The 17,058-nt window shown below is 33.4% G+C and overlaps 2 protein-coding genes across 3 annotated transcripts; one reads left to right on the top strand and one right to left on the bottom strand.

Moving 5' to 3' along the window:
• Positions 1-792: 792 nt before the first annotated feature.
• On the top strand, positions 793-7,660 carry LOC109008178 (protein trichome birefringence-like 5). 2 transcript variants are annotated; one of them, XM_018988185.2, is made up of 6 exons: positions 793-951; positions 1,126-1,492; positions 2,802-2,994; positions 5,562-5,755; positions 6,333-6,491; positions 7,065-7,660. In XM_018988185.2, the coding sequence occupies exons 1-6, from the start codon at positions 906-908 to the stop codon at positions 7,405-7,407; spliced, it is 1,302 nt and encodes a 433-aa protein (XP_018843730.1). In that variant the 5' UTR covers positions 793-905; the 3' UTR covers positions 7,408-7,660. The 2 variants fall into 2 exon arrangements, with proteins under 2 accessions (XP_018843730.1, XP_018843729.1); XM_018988184.2 differs by having other exon boundaries at positions 793-1,492.
• A 7,264-nt stretch (positions 7,661-14,924) lies between these two features.
• On the bottom strand, positions 14,925-16,418 carry LOC109008175 (homeobox-leucine zipper protein HAT22-like). Its single transcript, XM_018988180.2, has 3 exons — positions 15,977-16,418; positions 15,571-15,650; positions 14,925-15,480 (listed from the first exon to the last, which is right to left on the bottom strand). The coding sequence occupies exons 1-3, from the start codon at positions 16,352-16,354 to the stop codon at positions 15,180-15,182; spliced, it is 759 nt and encodes a 252-aa protein (XP_018843725.1). The 5' UTR covers positions 16,355-16,418; the 3' UTR covers positions 14,925-15,179.
• Between the last annotated feature and the right edge of the window lie 640 nt (positions 16,419-17,058).

A 17,058-nucleotide genomic window follows, 5' to 3' on the forward strand; every position in this document is an offset into this window, starting at 1 on the left:
GTTTTTGATAGAATGAGTGAATAATGGATGTAGCAGGGGCTCTAGTACGTAGTTGTAATATTATGGGCCGGAAACAAAGAGAACCTGGTAACATGCTGGTGTTACCACATGATCAGTATTTGATTTTGGATCTACACTCTTACTCAAAACTTCTTCTCAAATTTTCACTTTTCAGCGCTTACAATTTATTCCATTATAACTCCAACCAATTCCTAGTCTGTTGAGCTCCTGCATTCATGCTCATTTTCCTAACTGATTATAGCAAAATGAGTGCTACAGCTATAAATGGATTACATAAAAGTAATCTCACAAACTGATGTGACTTCATATGATCTATCAGATCTATTTTACAATAAAAATAATTTTATAATCTGACAAACTACATCAAATCACGTTAATTTATGAGATCATTTTTTTGTAAATCACTTTATAGTTAGAGTATTTATCTTCGAGCAATGCAACATAAAATCTTGTTTTCTCTCTTTTCAAAAGTTAATGAGCTTACAACTTTCCTTCTGACGATGAAGCATAAAATTGGAAAGGTAATTGGGCTGAGAACTTAGTCCAAGGTTTCCATTCTACTAAAGTGCAGTCCAAGTTCTTATGGGTGACAATTAGGGCCCATATTCTGTCCAAAAAAGTAGAAGACAAAAACTTAAAAAAAAGGCAGCGGACACACATTCACCAAATCTTGGGCGAGACGAACGATGGGTTCATTTGCTGTCGATGCATCATTTCACATTATAATTTTCTAATTCCGTACCTAAATGTACAGAAATGGTTTCTTTTTGGAAATAGTAAATACAATGCACAGAAAATATTTCCTCCCTAAAGGTTAAAGCAGATTTCCTACTCTCACTCCTCCCTCTCTCGCTGGTGAAGGAGAACGAGAAACGGAACAGACTATGCTATCCCAGCTCACAAGATGGCAACTTCCTCTCCCCCTCGGGAGTAAGAATCGTTACACCATAACCATTCTCTTGTTCCTCTCGTTATTTCTCTTCACTGTTTTCCTCTTCAGCAAACGAGCTGTCGAGCCCACTCTCTTCCTCTACAGAGATCTCTTTTCCCAACCCCCTCCGTTTTCTTCTTCACTAACCAATTCCAGCTCTTCCTTTTCATCAGATTCCACTCTCTCAATTGCTCCTCCAGAACCAGCACACTCACCCACTCACCCGCTCGTCCCTCCCAATTCTCAAAACAACAGCTTCCGGAGCATCAGCGACGAGCTCTCTGTTCAAGATGAGACCGACCCAGTGCAAGACAATGAGTCCTTTGGTGTAACGGATGATAATGGCGGTGATTTATCGATGGAGGGAGTTAAAGAGTGTAATTTCTACATGGGCACTTGGGTGAAAGATGAAGGGTACCCAATTTACAAACAGGGTTCTTGCCCTTATGTTGATGAGGCTTTTGATTGCCAAAGCAATGGTAGGGGTGACTCCGATTATCTCAAGTGGCGGTGGAAGCCCGACGGCTGTGATCTTCCGAGGTATGCGTTCTGGGTTTTCCCATTTTGTTATCAGGGCACATATTTTGGTTCGTGTTCTCGTTTGCTTGCATTATGTTCTAGTGGACTCTCGCCGATGATGATGGAGTGAAATTGGAAATAAAACAAAATTTCTGAAACGTCTTATGTTTACCACCTATATGGCTCCATCGGTGGGAAATGATTATAAAATTAAACATTCCCATGAAAAATACCCTGTAAATTTGAATCATGCTTGGCATAAAAGTGGTTTTAGTCTTCACACTAGTCTTCCCAATGATTTGGTATGCATTGACCTTTAGGAAGGTGCTGAACTAAATCAGACCATATGGTAGTCGTATGCCGTTGTTAATTTAAGATCCAAAACGGATGGAAGAGGTGATTTGCTAGTCAATTGTCCCTCGTTTTACTTACTTGATATAAGCATTGTTTAAGATTAAGAATATCATGCATTCACATTGCTACAGCATGTAACATTGTTCTTATTGGGTCTATGTCTGCCTATTCATGAGCGAATTTTTTCAAAAGATTCATTGTCTTGCGGAATAAGAATTTGGGCTTCATGTTGCACCAATTCGTTGAACTTCTCAGCTTGGTATATGACAAACTTTGCTAAATGACCTTCCTCTTTTCATCAACCTTTCTAAATTGTGCACCAGTATATTTGAATTTTCAATTTCATTTTTATTTAAATTCCTATGAGTAGAGGGCAAAACATGTTGATCCTTTTTGTGTTATTTGAGTACGTGTGCGTAGTTTTTATTGGGAGAGTCATAAAGATATATGAATATTCACAAGAATTTGTACTCTACTAATGGATGTGTAAGAAAATTGACTCCTACATGCTTTTCTTGGAATTCAGTCTCCAATGGATGAGCTTAGAACTTTGTTTCTCAATACTTTATTCTATTGGTTGATTGTTATCGATTTTCATGGCATGACCTTCCATGATTTTCTTGTATCACTAAACTAGCACGCCTAGGCATTGCTCTTGGATATGTCCCGTATACTTGGGCTATTGCCTACTCTTTTGATCAATAAAAATTTTGTTTACCAATCAAAAAAAAAAAAAATTCTCTTCTAAATGTGAGGGCAATGTTCTCATTCTAATCGCGGAAGAAATTTGATTCCAGTACCTGAAAATGATTTGCCAGTATATAGCTTTTTTTTTTTCTTTTTTTTTTTTTTTTAATTTCTTCGTAATGACTTGCAGCATATAGTTGCTACAATGTTTCCATTGCTCTTCTGTTCTTGATAATTTATCAAATCCATTGGTGTATGTATCTTTTCTGCATTCACTTTTCACTTGTAGGTTTAATGCAACAGACTTCTTGGCGCGAATAAGAGGTAAAAGGCTAATGCTGGTTGGAGATTCCATGAACCGGAACCAGTTTGAGTCAATCCTTTGCCTCCTCCGGGAAGGGCTGCATAATAAGAGCAAAATGTATGAAATCCATGGCCACAAAATAACAAAAGGAAGAGGCTACTTTGTCTTCAAATTTGAGGTAACTAAAAACTATTGCAGTCTTATTGCTTCTTTATGAGTTAAAAATACATTTTTCTTTGCAATCTGGTTTTCCTCTTATGCATTGATTGGTTGCAAGTTGGAATGGTAAGAAATACCGTTGGGAACTTTATCGTTCATATTTCTTATCTTTTGTTATTGAAAAGATAATAAAGCACATGCATGTCTTTCTAAGAGCATGTGTGAGTACGTGTGTTTATTCATAAAGTAGTGCTACGAGATTGCTTTCACAAGTAAATGTAAAACCCCAAGGGATTGGCCCAAGTGGTGAAGGCCTTGGTCTTGGGGTATTACTCCCTTCAAGGTCTAAGGTTCAACACCTCATGAGTGCAAACAATCCTTTGGGGCCACACCCCCTGTGAAAAGCTAGCGATTTAACCAATTCGGTGTAGGGAAACATCCGAGGGTGTGGTGCACGGGACCGAGGTTTACTCTGCAGGGTTGTTTCCGAAGGGCCCTACCTTGGAGAGGTTCCCCGACATCAAAAAAAGTAAATGTAACTTTCTTTATTAACCCTTGCATCAGGAACCATAAAGAGATTTGCACAAAAAAATTACCACACAACTGAGGGTCATTATGACAGAAATGTTACCATATAAACACGTGCAATAAAAGAAAAAGAGGAACAAGTTCCCAAAGATCAAAGTGCTATAAATTATTCCTTGTATTAATAATAATTTGTACGAGATTTCAGTAGTTCCAACCAACAAAACATCATTGCTGCATCCCAATAAATATTGCAATGGAGACATTCCATTTTTCATGACAGAATCAATCGGAGGAATCTTAACCTGTAAGAAAGTGAATAGAACGTTGAATCTTAGAAAAACCCATATTTGGTCCCCACGGTTGGTTCGTAGACAAAATTACCTTTTATGAGTTCAGTCTCTTATAGGTCTGGAGTTGTATTCACCTATTGAAAGAAGGAAACAGTTTTATGAGGTGAATTAATTTCTAATGCCATTGAGAAGTAATAAGAGGAACCTCATTTTTGTTCTCTTGGGGAGAGTGAGTTTTGGAGTTATAGAGATAGAAATGTGAGAATAAAGTTATGAGAGGGAGGGAGAGAGACAAGCATGCTTTCTTTTATGGTATATTGATTTATTTATTGTCAAACTATGTTTTGCCTGCATGGTATAAGGTGAATTCAATTTGCGAACCTGTAATTTAGAAAGACATTTTACTGGCTGAGATTCACTCTATTCATTCCACTAATTATAAAGCTAAATGTAATGGTTCAAACAATAATACAAGAAAAAGACATTGCTAGCGTATCATATTTTCTCAAAGCATGTTGTTGATGCTGTAAAAATCGCACAACAGGCCGGAATGAGAGAAAGAGTCATTCCCGGCCCACTGAGTAGATTGGGCCCTGATCGGTGTTGTTGGGGGCCCCAGCAGTGTTTCGGTGTGGTTGTATGGTGGCGATGCGTACATCTATGGCAATGAATGGAAAACAAGTGTAGAGAAAGTAAGAGTAAGGGATATACATATTTACGTGGTTCAGCATGTCACCTACATCCACGGTCGTTTGGAGAGGAAAAATTCACTATAATATACTTGTTTACAGTCTCTCATTGCCTCTCATTTCTCACTGTACAAAGAAAATTGGAGCTCTTCCCATTGGAGATGCTATCTTCCTTGAGAAGTTGCTAAAGGAGAAGAAGACGAGAGGGTTGAAGTTGTTTGGGCATCCCCTTTTATATGAGCCTCTTCCTGCAACTGTTGGTGGTTGCGTGTCTGACCCCCTGACTCCATACCCCCCCTCCCCCTCCTTCCCCCTTCCCCCCTCCCCCCATGCCTCTTGACACACCCATGTCTCCTAACCCCCTGCCTCCTGACCCCTGACACCTTCTTGACTTCCCCCATGCCTTCTGACCCCTGACACCCCCTGACTCCTGACATCTGCATGCTCTCATGTCCCTCCTTATCCCTAGTGGTGGCTTGGTGGATTGGGCCCAACTATGGACTGTGGTATTTTATCCCTCCACACACGTAATTTATATTTGATAGTTTTGACGGTAGATATTGATGGACCCTTACTGGGTGGACCCATGGTGGGTTTTATTTGTCCCCAAAAGAACCCCTCCAAAAATCACCATCTGGCGAGCACACAGTATTCTTTAGTAAAAGGAGAGTGAATAGTTTGCTTGTGCTCACCGCGCAGCTGCGTAGGTTCCAAGGTGTATAAACTATTATAGGCATTTATCTGGAGCCATCAACTCTTAATTTTTCTCTGTACCCTTACCCAAATCTTCATCAGCACCTGATGAGAGTGCAACTCTTAATAGCTTCACTCTTCTTTTAAAAGAACTTCTACAGCATCTTAATTGCTTGTTTCCTGGAAATACAACATGTAACATATTATTTATAACTGGTTTTTTTATTAGCTTAAAATATTTTTTCTTGGCTAAACACATTTTAATCTACATATAAGCATTACTTACTAAGGAAACATTATTTATTGAGAGTCATTTTTGGTGTAGGGAGTATGGGGATTAACTGTCACCAGATGGTAGTTGACTGGTTTTTCAAAATGCTTGGCAGGACTACAGCTGTACAGTGGAGTTTGTGAGGTCACATTTCCTTGTGAAGGAAGGTGTCCGTGTTAATGCTCATGGGAACTCAAATCCAACTCTATCCATAGACCAAATTGACAAGACAGCTAAGCGTTGGAAGCGGGCTGACATTCTTGTCTTTAATACTGGCCATTGGTGGACTCATGGAAAGACTGCTCGGGGGTATGTTTGTAATCATTGGTGACAGTTCACGATTTTTATTTTTCACAACTGTTCAGATATGTAATGCTATTCTAGTTCATTCAACATCGAACTGGTTTGGCTCTTTCAGTGTTTTGCCAAATTGTATTTTGGATATAGGATGCATCTTTGTCATATATTTTCGTAGGACTTATATGTCTATGTTGTAATTTATCTTTCTGTGTTTTGTTGGATTTGATCTTTAGATTAAAATGGTTTTACCTTTGCCATGATCTTGATTCCGTTAATCATTTGGATCTTTATTAGTCGTTTAGAACAGTCTTTCTTCTCCAAAATATAATTTGTTTAGGGACAATAGATGTAGACATCCTTGTTTATCTTATTGTGGAAGTTCTTAAGCTTTAGAGACATTAAAATCACATTGGTGAGAAGTTCAATTGGATGATCAAGACTTGATTTTTAGTCTTGTATTTCATGAAAACAAATCTAGCCTTCTCGGAAGCATAAAAGACTTATTTTGGATGATGGGACTTATTTTATCATGGCAACAAATCTAGCCTTCCCAGAAGCATAAAAGATATTTTGTTGGTTGGTGCAGAAAAAATTACTATAAAGAAGGTGATTATCTCTACCCACAGTTTGATTCAGTTGTGGCGTATAAAAGGGCTTTGAGGACCTGGGCAAATTGGGTTGATAAAAATGTGAATCCTAAGAAGCAGTTGGTCTTCTATCGGGGCTACTCTTCTGCCCATTTCAGGTACATTTTTCCAGTTCATCTTCATCTTCTTTTTTTCTTTTTTCTTTTTTGAAATCTTTTTGGGTGCTAGAATCTGCCAATTAACCGTGAAGCTTTAGGTTACGTTTGGGTAGTGAGGTGATCTCAGATGATATGTGAATACTGAATAGTAGTGAAAAAGTGGTGAAAAAATAATGATAAAATATTGAACAGTAGTGAAAAGTAATGATAAAATATTGAATTGTAGTGGAGTTATCCAAACACAGCCTTAATCAGTTTACTTTCTTTGGAACACACAGAAAAAGTTAATAACCAAGAAATAAATGGAGAATGTGTTGCTCATAATATCTGTTATCTACAAGTGGGGAGTGCGAAAAAGTTGACTTTAGGAATTGCTAGCTTAATCGTTGAGGTTTATTAATGGGGTAATTTATAACTGCGGCTGTTGTCAGTTGATCTATCCAGGATTAATAGAGCCAAAATAGAGGTGGAAAAGAAAATGTGATTATTCCATCAGAATATTTGTGGTGATTACACAAATTGGAATACATTAGAAAAAAAGAACTATAATTATTTCAGAATTATTTGAAACAGAGGTGGAGATTGGGACTCAGGCGGCTCATGTAATGGGGAGACTGGACCTGTCTTGAGTGGGACCATCCTCAATAACTATCCACAAAAAATGAAGATAGTAGATGAGGTGCTCAAGGAGATGCAGGTTCCTGTGAAACTGTTGAACGTGACAAGGTTGACCAACTTCCGCAAGGATGGCCACCCTTCAATCTATGGCAAGAATGTGACTGCTGGGAAAAAAGTTTCCACAAGGAGGCAGGATTGCAGCCATTGGTGTCTTCCTGGGGTCCCTGATGCATGGAACGAGCTTATTTATGCTACCCTGGTTTCTCAACAGATAGGTACGAAGAAAAAAATCCAATGACTCTTTCCTTTAATTAAGTCATGGTTCATATGATGCTTCCTCTAGATTTTCTTGCATATAACTCCACGTCGAGTTTTCGAAATCATAGTTCACCACTTCATGAATATTTTGCTTATTTATGAGATATAATGCATTAAGAACTCTTACGTGGAGTTCAGAGAATCTTGGGTAAGATAAACTACTTGTTCTACGTGGAGTTACAGTCAGAAAGCTTGCTTGCAAATTAAGAAAGAACTGGGATTATTCCTTCCTAGTCATGTATTACTCCGGAAAGAAAAAAAAAAAACAATTCTTTCATTTCTTTTTAAATATGTTTTTCACATAGAGTCGCTTGCGCGTGACAGGAAAGACGAGGCCTTATTATTAATGAATATTAATGATAGATACTGTTTATTACCTTGTCATTATGGGTTTCTAGTTTCCTCTCTCTCCATAACTAGTTGATCATTAAAATAAGAAAAATAATATTTACAATTTTAGAATGCCAAGTCTACGCATTTCCTTTAAAAAAGTAGGTAAAATTAGAATTTATATGACAAAATTATTTTTTTAACTATAGATCCAAATTTTTTTTTTGTTTTTGTTTTTTAGAGTGAATGCTTGAGACTTGCATCTTAAGACTTTAAGAGCATCTACTGATCTATGTATATGTATATGCAAAGTTATATTGGTATAATATGACTCTAAAATCTTCTATATTAACTTATGCATATCCAAATATTTAGCTAGTTATGAACAGTATTTATCTTAAATTTGGATAATTACTATTCACTTCACAAAATATATTTTAATCATTATTTCTTTCTCCTCCCACTCTCTCTCACAATCCTTTCCTTATCTCCCTCCTTCAACAATACAACAAACCTTCACCTATACATTCATTTTATTATTATAATATATTATATATATATATATATTTCATTTTATTATATTTTTAATATAATATATAAAAAATTATATTTTTTATTATTACATTTGTATTATTAATATCAAATGTATGTAGTAGATGCTAATTGTAAAATATATATAAAAAATTAATTTTAACAAAAAATTAATAATAATAAAATAATAATATTTTATTATTATTTTGTCTCAAATATGCATAAACTAACGTTAAAATTTTGTTTGAATGGCAAAGTAATTATGTAAAAGGTGATTTTACATATGTATATGCCTATATTAATGTTAATGCTTTTAAGATGGTGTATAGTATTACTAATAAAATAGAATAATGCTAGAGAGAAGTCACTATAGTTGATTGTTCTCAACACTCATTTGAGGAGATGTGTGGTATAGATGATGTCATATCATGTATGTAAAATAAATATTCTCAATAATAACTTCTATCTATATTTATTTAATAAAATAATATGCGTTTGCTTCAAGCCGAAGTCATGAAATATTTCGTTTAGACAATTAAGCCTGGGGTCCACGTGTAATCATCCCGGAAGAATCCGTCTTCAACGGTTCAGTCAAAGTGCCTTATCATGAATTTATAAGATAATGGAAAATATGATTGTAGCTATTGCCAATTGATAGACTTGGTTTTCATGCTTTATACCAATCTTTATTGTAAGGCAACAACATGGAAAAAATAAAAAATAAAAAAAAAATCCTACTTTATTTGGAAAAATTTGAGCCATGCACCGGAAGAAAGCTTTGACAAATCTACTTTTTAAATAGGAAAACATTGACTTCATTGTCCACCCATGGATGGATATTCAGATCATATGATTATATGGTAGTGAAATTGAAATTGTCTCTGTTTTTTATTTTATTTCTTATGACACTATTTTTTATACAATGGGTTGACCACGATTCCAATTTCTCATTTGTACGTAATAAACACAAAATGTTAATTATGGTTGCGTGAAAATTATCGGTATTTATTAGAATTTATGTTCGAGCTTAAGTATTGACATTGGATTGGTCATTCTAATCTTTAAAATTTGAAGAATATGTAATTTTTTAACTTTTAACTAATCACTTAACACTTAAAATATATATTGGATTAGCCATCACATTCTCTATAATAATAAAATTTTATTATTATTATTATTTATATTTCTTTAATTAGTTTTTATTTTTTAATTAGTTTTTTATTTTATTTTCATAATCTTCAATAACCTTCACCAATCATATTTATTTTCATTTTCACAATCTAACAATCTATAATATAATAATCTCATATGTACATATGTTTGCATTATCTCTTATATAAATAAAAATTTCATATGTACAATCCATAAAAATCTCATAAAATATAATTAAAAAAACACATTTAGACTTGTTACAGTATATTTCATATTTGAAATAAAGATAGAATTACTGTAACTCATATTTTAGATGAAATCAATTTGACTAATTCAATGTGGGCCAAATGTGGATGATATTAACTAAATTTGAAGATGAAAATGTATTTGGCTAAACCAATACTAATGCTCGAAAGGGTGAAAGAAAATAAACGTAAAATTCATCTTATAATATTTATTGGCTACTTAATTATATATATATATATATATATATTGGTTGAGAGATTCTTACTTATAATATTAAATATTTATATGTGTTTATTTCTATTTCACTTTTATCTTAAAATTCTTACAAAAACTCTAAAACATTATAACATGTAAGATATTAAAATCAATAGCAAAATGTGAAGAGGGTAAAAAGGTCCAGTCAAAGAGTGCAATATTTCATGATCTAAAGGGAGGCCCATCGGTCTAGCAAAGTGAAGATGACGGCCTTTGGTGGGCTTGTCTCACCAAGTGAGAGGCATGTTCGGCTAGGCCCAAAACTAATGAGATGCCAACAGAGGTTGCCAGGGGTGACATATGCCGACTTGTCAGTCGCCTTGAATCATCACCAACATGTGGTTATCAAGAGGTGTGCGGGAGAAGATATAACCACCATTCACCTGGGAAAATGAAGGTGGTTGCTGCCAGGACAAGCCGAGGAGGTGCAAACTCCTCAAGTTCCTAGATAACATCTGTTAGGAAGCGTGCAGGAGAGGTAACTGTGACTCCTACACTGAGAAATGAAAGGTGGGCGTTGCTGCAACAGACTAAGAGGCAACCGAAATTATGGTCGTGAAGCAGTAGTCATGGGAATGCATGCCGAAAGAACAATAATGGCTCTCCTCGCAAAGAGAGAGAGGGACTCGTTGGACCCAATTAAGGGGGCATCGAGACGTGAGTCAGAGCTCAATGCCGCATTAATAAATTTCTTTAGGATATCATGCCCCCTAATTGATTCACGATGGGACAATTCATTTGGATGAAAACAACAGGACTCCAAACTACTTAGTATAAAAGTCTAATCAATGTATGATCAAACTCATGAAATTTCAAGGAAAAGTAAACATTTCTTAAAAAGAAAAACTGAGTTAAGCATCAAAAGGTCTCCTGACCATTCTCGAAGTTCTTTCTTTATTTGTATGTTTGTAGATTTCTTGATCTAACTCTTAACTATTGAGGAGTCCTCTCAATACGTATGAATCATGTCCAAAACAAAAAGAAATGAAAGAAAATATATATGCTAAAACTACAGGGGAGATACTTTTGGAATACAATAAAGTCAAACATCCAATATGCTAAAACAAAAAAGGAATTATGACTAATATCGAGTACAATAAATGGAGGGAGGCAAGTAAACGTGTCCATCATTAATATTATATATTCTCTCTCTATTATTTTTTTTTTTCCTTCGAATAATTAGACTGCGTAGACAGTAAGTAGATGAAGAGAACGTGGAAAATAGCAAATTTTAAAGAAATCATAATTATCGCCGTTATAGTACATATTTAGCTACAACATTAACGACGCGTAAAGACTTGGGGAGGGGGGCTAGTGGCTAGGCTATCATTCATTGAGCAGTACTTATTTATGTGTGTACATTAGGACAAAGTTGAATTTAATGCTTCATACTCAACTTTCACCCCTTCATAGTTCTTGCACACACCAGCATCCATCGCCATTCTCCAAATCGGGCCATATAATATATATATATATATATCTGGACACACAAATAAAAAAAAAATGTGATTATTGAAATGATAAAATTTGATTTAAAAATATAATTAAAAATAATTGAAAAAAAAACCACTCAAATAGGTTGATCATTTGAGTTTGAGGGGCTGTCATTTGGCCAATTTCCGTGAGTTTCAGGTGGAGAAAAAATATATGTAACTGTGAATTATGTAACTGTCGTCGTGTAATCGCTTTAAAAAAAATGAATAAAATATAAGATTCACATGAAAAAATTAATTTTTTAATAATAGTTCCTACTTTTTTTCAAAATGATTACGTGATATTTACGTACTTTACGATTATATGTAAAATTACTCTTCAGATAATCATTTAATTGGAAACAGGGTCAAGTACAATTCTTTTGTTTTTTGTTAATTACAAAGAACTTTCAGTCCATATATTTTACTTATTATATTTGGTTATATAAGTCAAATTGTAGGCAAATATTCTAAATTTTTCTTATATATATATATATTGTTCATAATCAAACTATTGCAGGCATTTCGCTGATGCAAAAGATCATCAGTCTAGTAAACGGGAAAGGGAAAAAAAAAACATTACTAGGTTGGAACCGAAAGGCGAGGAAAATCACATGGGCACAGCGGCTAGGGATGATGAAAAGTGATATCATGAGGACAATCATAAGGACGTACACAGTAGATCTATAATGATGCTGGTGATGATTAATTTCTTGATAATATAAAAAAAAACTCTACTCTTCATTTTCGTATTACACATTACTCATAATTTTTTTTTTTTTCTTATTAAGAATATAATGTATGGATGATGAGTAGAAAAATTTAATTAATTTAAAAAGAATAAAACAAAAAAAATAAATAAATAAAAATAAATATAATGTGTGATGTGTAATAATGATGAATAACAAAATTATATATGCTACATATAATCATTTTTACGTATTATTTATGCAATCTAATGATGTAATTGGACAAATCATTTATTTTATATTAAAAAAAAATTATATTAAAAAAAATAATACAACCAATCACATTAATAAAATGTATAAAAAATACATAAAATTAATTGCACATAAAATTTTATGTATATATTATATAGTAACTGCCACCAATATTAATTATTTCCACGTGCGAACATTAGCAATAATTAGGTATGCACAGAGACTCTGATGGATATATCTATATATATTTATATGCTAATGTAGTTAAATTTAGTAGCTGCTTTAATCACGTACGTAGCCCTCTTATAATTTATTTATTCCCAATATTCTGTTAATTTATTTAAGTGTATTTAATTTAAGAGCTTTGCTACACAACCTCCACCACACTCTACACTTCATATTTTTTTAAATTTTTTAAATTTTTAATATTTTTTTTAAATTTTTTTTTGAGTTTATTCTTTTTAAATTATTTCAAAATTTTTATTCATTATTCATATAATAAATATTTAATAAATAAAAAATAAAAAATAAAAATAATGTAGAGTATGGAGGTTGTGTGAATAGTAGGAAGTTGAGTAGATTTTTTTGTTAATTTAAAGCAGTACGAAGTACGAACTCAACTTTATATCTGTACACACATTGTCAATCATAGGTTCCTCTCTTTACCAATTTAGAACTGCAGCGCCTCTTCAGCAGCAGATAATAAAGGACCGACATTCTAATGTTTTGACATTTTTTTTTTTTTTCCTTACAGAAATCAAGAATTTTCATTGAGAAAATATACAAAGTCTTTTTTATCTCATCTTATTTTATTTTATCATTATATTTTTTTTAAATTTTTATATAAAATATAATAAACAACTCAATTTTTTTAAATCTAAAAATAATAATAATATTAAAAAATAATATTCTAACAATATTTTATTCAACTCATTTAAAACTATCTCATCTCATCTCACTATCTAAATTATGAATACTACCAGTACCATAAGGTGCGAAGTAGCCCCCTCCGGGGTTTTCACCCCGCCCCCACCCCCACCCCCGCGAGGCGAAATCCCAATTGACCCCACCTTATGTCTACTTAAAAAATAGACTATATTTAACTAGGTTTAAAAATTATTCCTAAGTCTAAAAGTGATTAAAAATATATTTTTAAACTCAAAATATAAATTTAAATTTTATAAATGTGACTATAATTTAAGAATAATGTAGTTTTTAAATTTTTTAGTATATATTTTATGTAAGTTGTAGTATATTAATTTTTAAATTTATTAGTATATATTTTATAAACAAATCTAATAAATTGTAATATATATTTATATAGATATAATTTGCCAAATATAAATATTTATATTTGTATATATATAAACCGGACGAGATAAGGGCGCTAGATGCTGGACGGGACAGTAGTGCCCACCCCTAATCCAACGAGCTCTAAATGGAGAAGACAATTAATAGTATTGAATAACTCAAGCGCGCATTTATATATATATATATATACACACACACACGTGTGTGTGTTTGAAAAATGTGCATAAAAGGCACTCAACCGTACGTGATTGCGTGAATTCTTACCGTTTTTACATTAATTGGTTTTGTATTTATTTTTAGAAAATGCTAATTATATTTAAGAAAAAAATATAAAAAATTGATTATAAGTTATTAATATATATGTTGAGAATTATGAAATTTAAATTTTTTAAAAATTTTGAAAAAATAAATCTTATACGTGAAATTGTGAATACATGCAATATATAATACTTTTTTTTTTTTTATAATATTCTTGTAAATTTTTTTGTAAATATTTGCGGTATATGTTTAGTTAATCTTAATTGTACCTAAATTAAAGGTTTGTTGAAATTAATGGCGGGGTAATGTACAATAGTCAACTCGTCATCATCATTTGTGATGAATTTATGCGGCAAGACTTTAGTTTTTGTGTCAAAAAGTTTTTATTTGTGAAGAGAATCCGTTCGCTGAAAATAAAAGTGACACAAAAAGTCACAGCTGTTGTAGTTTAATAATTGTTTTAAAAGATCTCAAGCAATCTCTTAAAAAATCTGTCTTGTGAAATTAATGTCGATATATAATTTAGTTGATGATCAATATTTTTCGGTTTCATATTATAAAAACTTTTGTAAGTTAAAAATAATTATCTTATAACTCTCTTATAATTATTTTACAACTCTAAAATTACGCGGCATATCACGTCAACCGTCCTATCACATCGTAAGAGTACAAGATCAAAATAGAATTTTTTTGTTTTTATTTTTTTAAAAAAACAATGACAAATTAACTCGTCATGCAAAAATTTTGACATAAAAAAGAAAAAAAAAAAAAAACAAAATCAAAAACTTTCTGGCCGCGACAATGAGAATGACACCAGGTATAGTTTAGTCATAGTGGTCAAACTTTTTATTTTATTTTATTTTATTTTTCCCGGAAACCATGGTCCAAGTGATGGTTGGCAAGAAGTTTTTAAATAACATCTATCATTTGAATGATTTGAAATGTGAAAAAGCATACCAAACACGCTAGAGAGATAAATTTGGAAATAAAAGTTCATCAAGTTTCATGTCAAATCAATTTGAGTGAAGAATATTGTGTCTGACCATGTGTTAAAAATTAAACAATTTATTATAATCTACCTCTAGTTTCTAGGCAGCTGTGGAGAGGACTTGGGACAACCCCATAACAATTCAACATTTATTTTGGGGTTCAATCTGACAAATGGTTGGATGCATTGATCATGAGTATTGTTGTTGTTGTTGTTGTTAAACTTGCACCTATATATGGGTATGAATCAATTAGCTTGAATCTGATCTTTAGTTTGCAGCAGCAGCAGCAGCACCAAACCCGCTCTGCAATTTCTTGTTCTTCCGGACCACATCTAAGACGTCCGCGTTCTTCCCAGCTTGATCATTAGCTTTGAGGATATTTTTCTCGCACGACGGGCACATTCTAAGAGTCGCAGCCTTTTGGAGTTGAATATACAAAGGTGATTGTCCAACTTTTAGCGATCGGAGCTCCTGCAATTCTTTCTTCAATCTTCTATTCTCGTCGCCAAGACTTTCACAGCATTTCTTCAAGAATTCACAGTCTACTTCTGTTTGCTTCAACTTGGTTCTGCAGGCGCACAATGATTTCTTCGCTTAAATTGTTGTAAAAACAAAACAAAAATATTTGAAAATTCATTAATGAACAATTAAACATTACCTTGCTCTTTTATTTTGGAACCAAACCTCCACTTGTCTCGGCTTCAGTTTCAATTGCTCGGCCAGTGTCTGTTTCTGTGCCTGCATGTTTTTTTTGTCGATCTCCATCAATTAGTCTCTTCAACGCATAAAACAGAATTAAATGGAAATTAAACAAACACAATAAATGACATATGACATGGGAACCCAAAACTTGACATCTTGATCATCACTACAAACTCATGCAAATGATCGATGTTGAACCAAGCCTCTAGAGTTTTGTCAGACCCCATTGCAACGCAGCATATGTAAATATATATTGGCTTTGCAATGACCTTGATTATCATGAAACGTGCTATTGATCTTCATGCAAAGGATTTAAACAAAAAAAAAAAGATAAATAAATATTGTATGGGAAAATAAGTTACCGGATTAAGGGTGCTATGAAGTTTGAAGCTGTCTTCAAGCAAGATGGATTGCTCTTTTGTGAGCCGGAGTTTCTTTCTCCCACCACCACCACCTTCCTTCTTGTGGTGGTTTTTACTGGACTTATTCTCCTTATTCAGGTACTGATGATCCTCGTAACCGTCGATATTCACTTTGAGCGTTGATGGGTCTGCGCTGATCTCATGATCATCCACGTTAACTGCTTCCTCTTTTGGCCGTAGCGCAAACGTTAAGTCCAAGCAAACCAGAGGCTTTTCCTTTTTCCGATCAATATCCCTCTCCTTCCTCGGACAATTTTGATCACCCAACCCAAGTCCAAGGTTGAGCCTTGTGTTGCATGCTTGATCATCATCTTCCATGAGAGAGAGAGAGAGAGAAAGAGAGAGAGATGAGTATAATGGTCAAATGGGAAAGTTGAAGGGTAATATAATAAGAGGAGGATTTTGGGAAAAACAAGAGGAGGATTTGATAGAGAATATAAATAAATTGGGGTATTAAATTTCAAAACAGTTATTAGTAGGTGTGAGACTAATCTAATATTTCACCCAATCAGTAGTAATGACATATACATATACATATATATACATATATATATCGAGACTATAGTATGAAAGAGTAATGGAATGCATTAGAATTGTGACTCCTTTTAGGAAACCATTAAAAAAAAGAAAAAAAATGCAGAGGAAGGATGTTTGACTTTTACGAATTCTTCGGGATTTTTTTCCTTGGAGTCCACTGTCCACCACCACAACACGATCATGATCTTTCCAAGCCTCTCTCCTTTGAATTATGATAGTCGTGCTAATTTCTCCCAATAATAATCATCTGATCACCTAAATCAAAGAAAAGAAAAAGGAAACAAAATTATGAGGGGTTGATGCTGTAATATGGATGGTATGTAGGGTCATGTTGGAATTAAATATTAATATTTATATTTATATGATTTTTGTGAGATTTATTTATTTATTAATTTATTTATTTATGGCCAAAGGGATGAGATTGTGAAGTAATGTTATTGGATTGGGAATTAAAAGGTGTAAATTATTGATGAATTTACGTGACG

This window comes from Juglans regia, chromosome 8 (assembly GCF_001411555.2).
Source record: "Juglans regia cultivar Chandler chromosome 8, Walnut 2.0, whole genome shotgun sequence".
Classification (NCBI taxonomy): domain Eukaryota; kingdom Viridiplantae; phylum Streptophyta; class Magnoliopsida; order Fagales; family Juglandaceae; genus Juglans; species Juglans regia.

What these genes read in the sequence shown, in the direction of transcription:
- LOC109008178 (XM_018988184.2), top strand. Translation starts at nt 906, where the DNA reads ATGCTATCCCAGCTCACAAGATGGCAACTTCCTCTCCCCCTCGGGAGT. An exon ending in ACTTTGTCTTCAAATTTGAG is followed by an intron (nt 2,995 to 5,561) that starts GTAACTAAAAAC and finishes AATGCTTGGCAG; the next exon opens with GACTACAGCTGTACAGTGGA. An exon ending in CATGGAAAGACTGCTCGGGG is followed by an intron (nt 5,756 to 6,332) that starts GTATGTTTGTAA and finishes TGGTTGGTGCAG; the next exon opens with AAAAAATTACTATAAAGAAG.
- LOC109008175 (XM_018988180.2), bottom strand. Translation starts at nt 16,354, where the DNA reads ATGGAAGATGATGATCAAGCATGCAACACAAGGCTCAACCTTGGACTT. An exon ending in TTCATAGCACCCTTAATCCG is followed by an intron (nt 15,651 to 15,976) that starts GTAACTTATTTT and finishes AAAAACATGCAG; the next exon opens with GCACAGAAACAGACACTGGC. An exon ending in TTCCAAAATAAAAGAGCAAG is followed by an intron (nt 15,481 to 15,570) that starts GTAATGTTTAAT and finishes GTGCGCCTGCAG; the next exon opens with AACCAAGTTGAAGCAAACAG.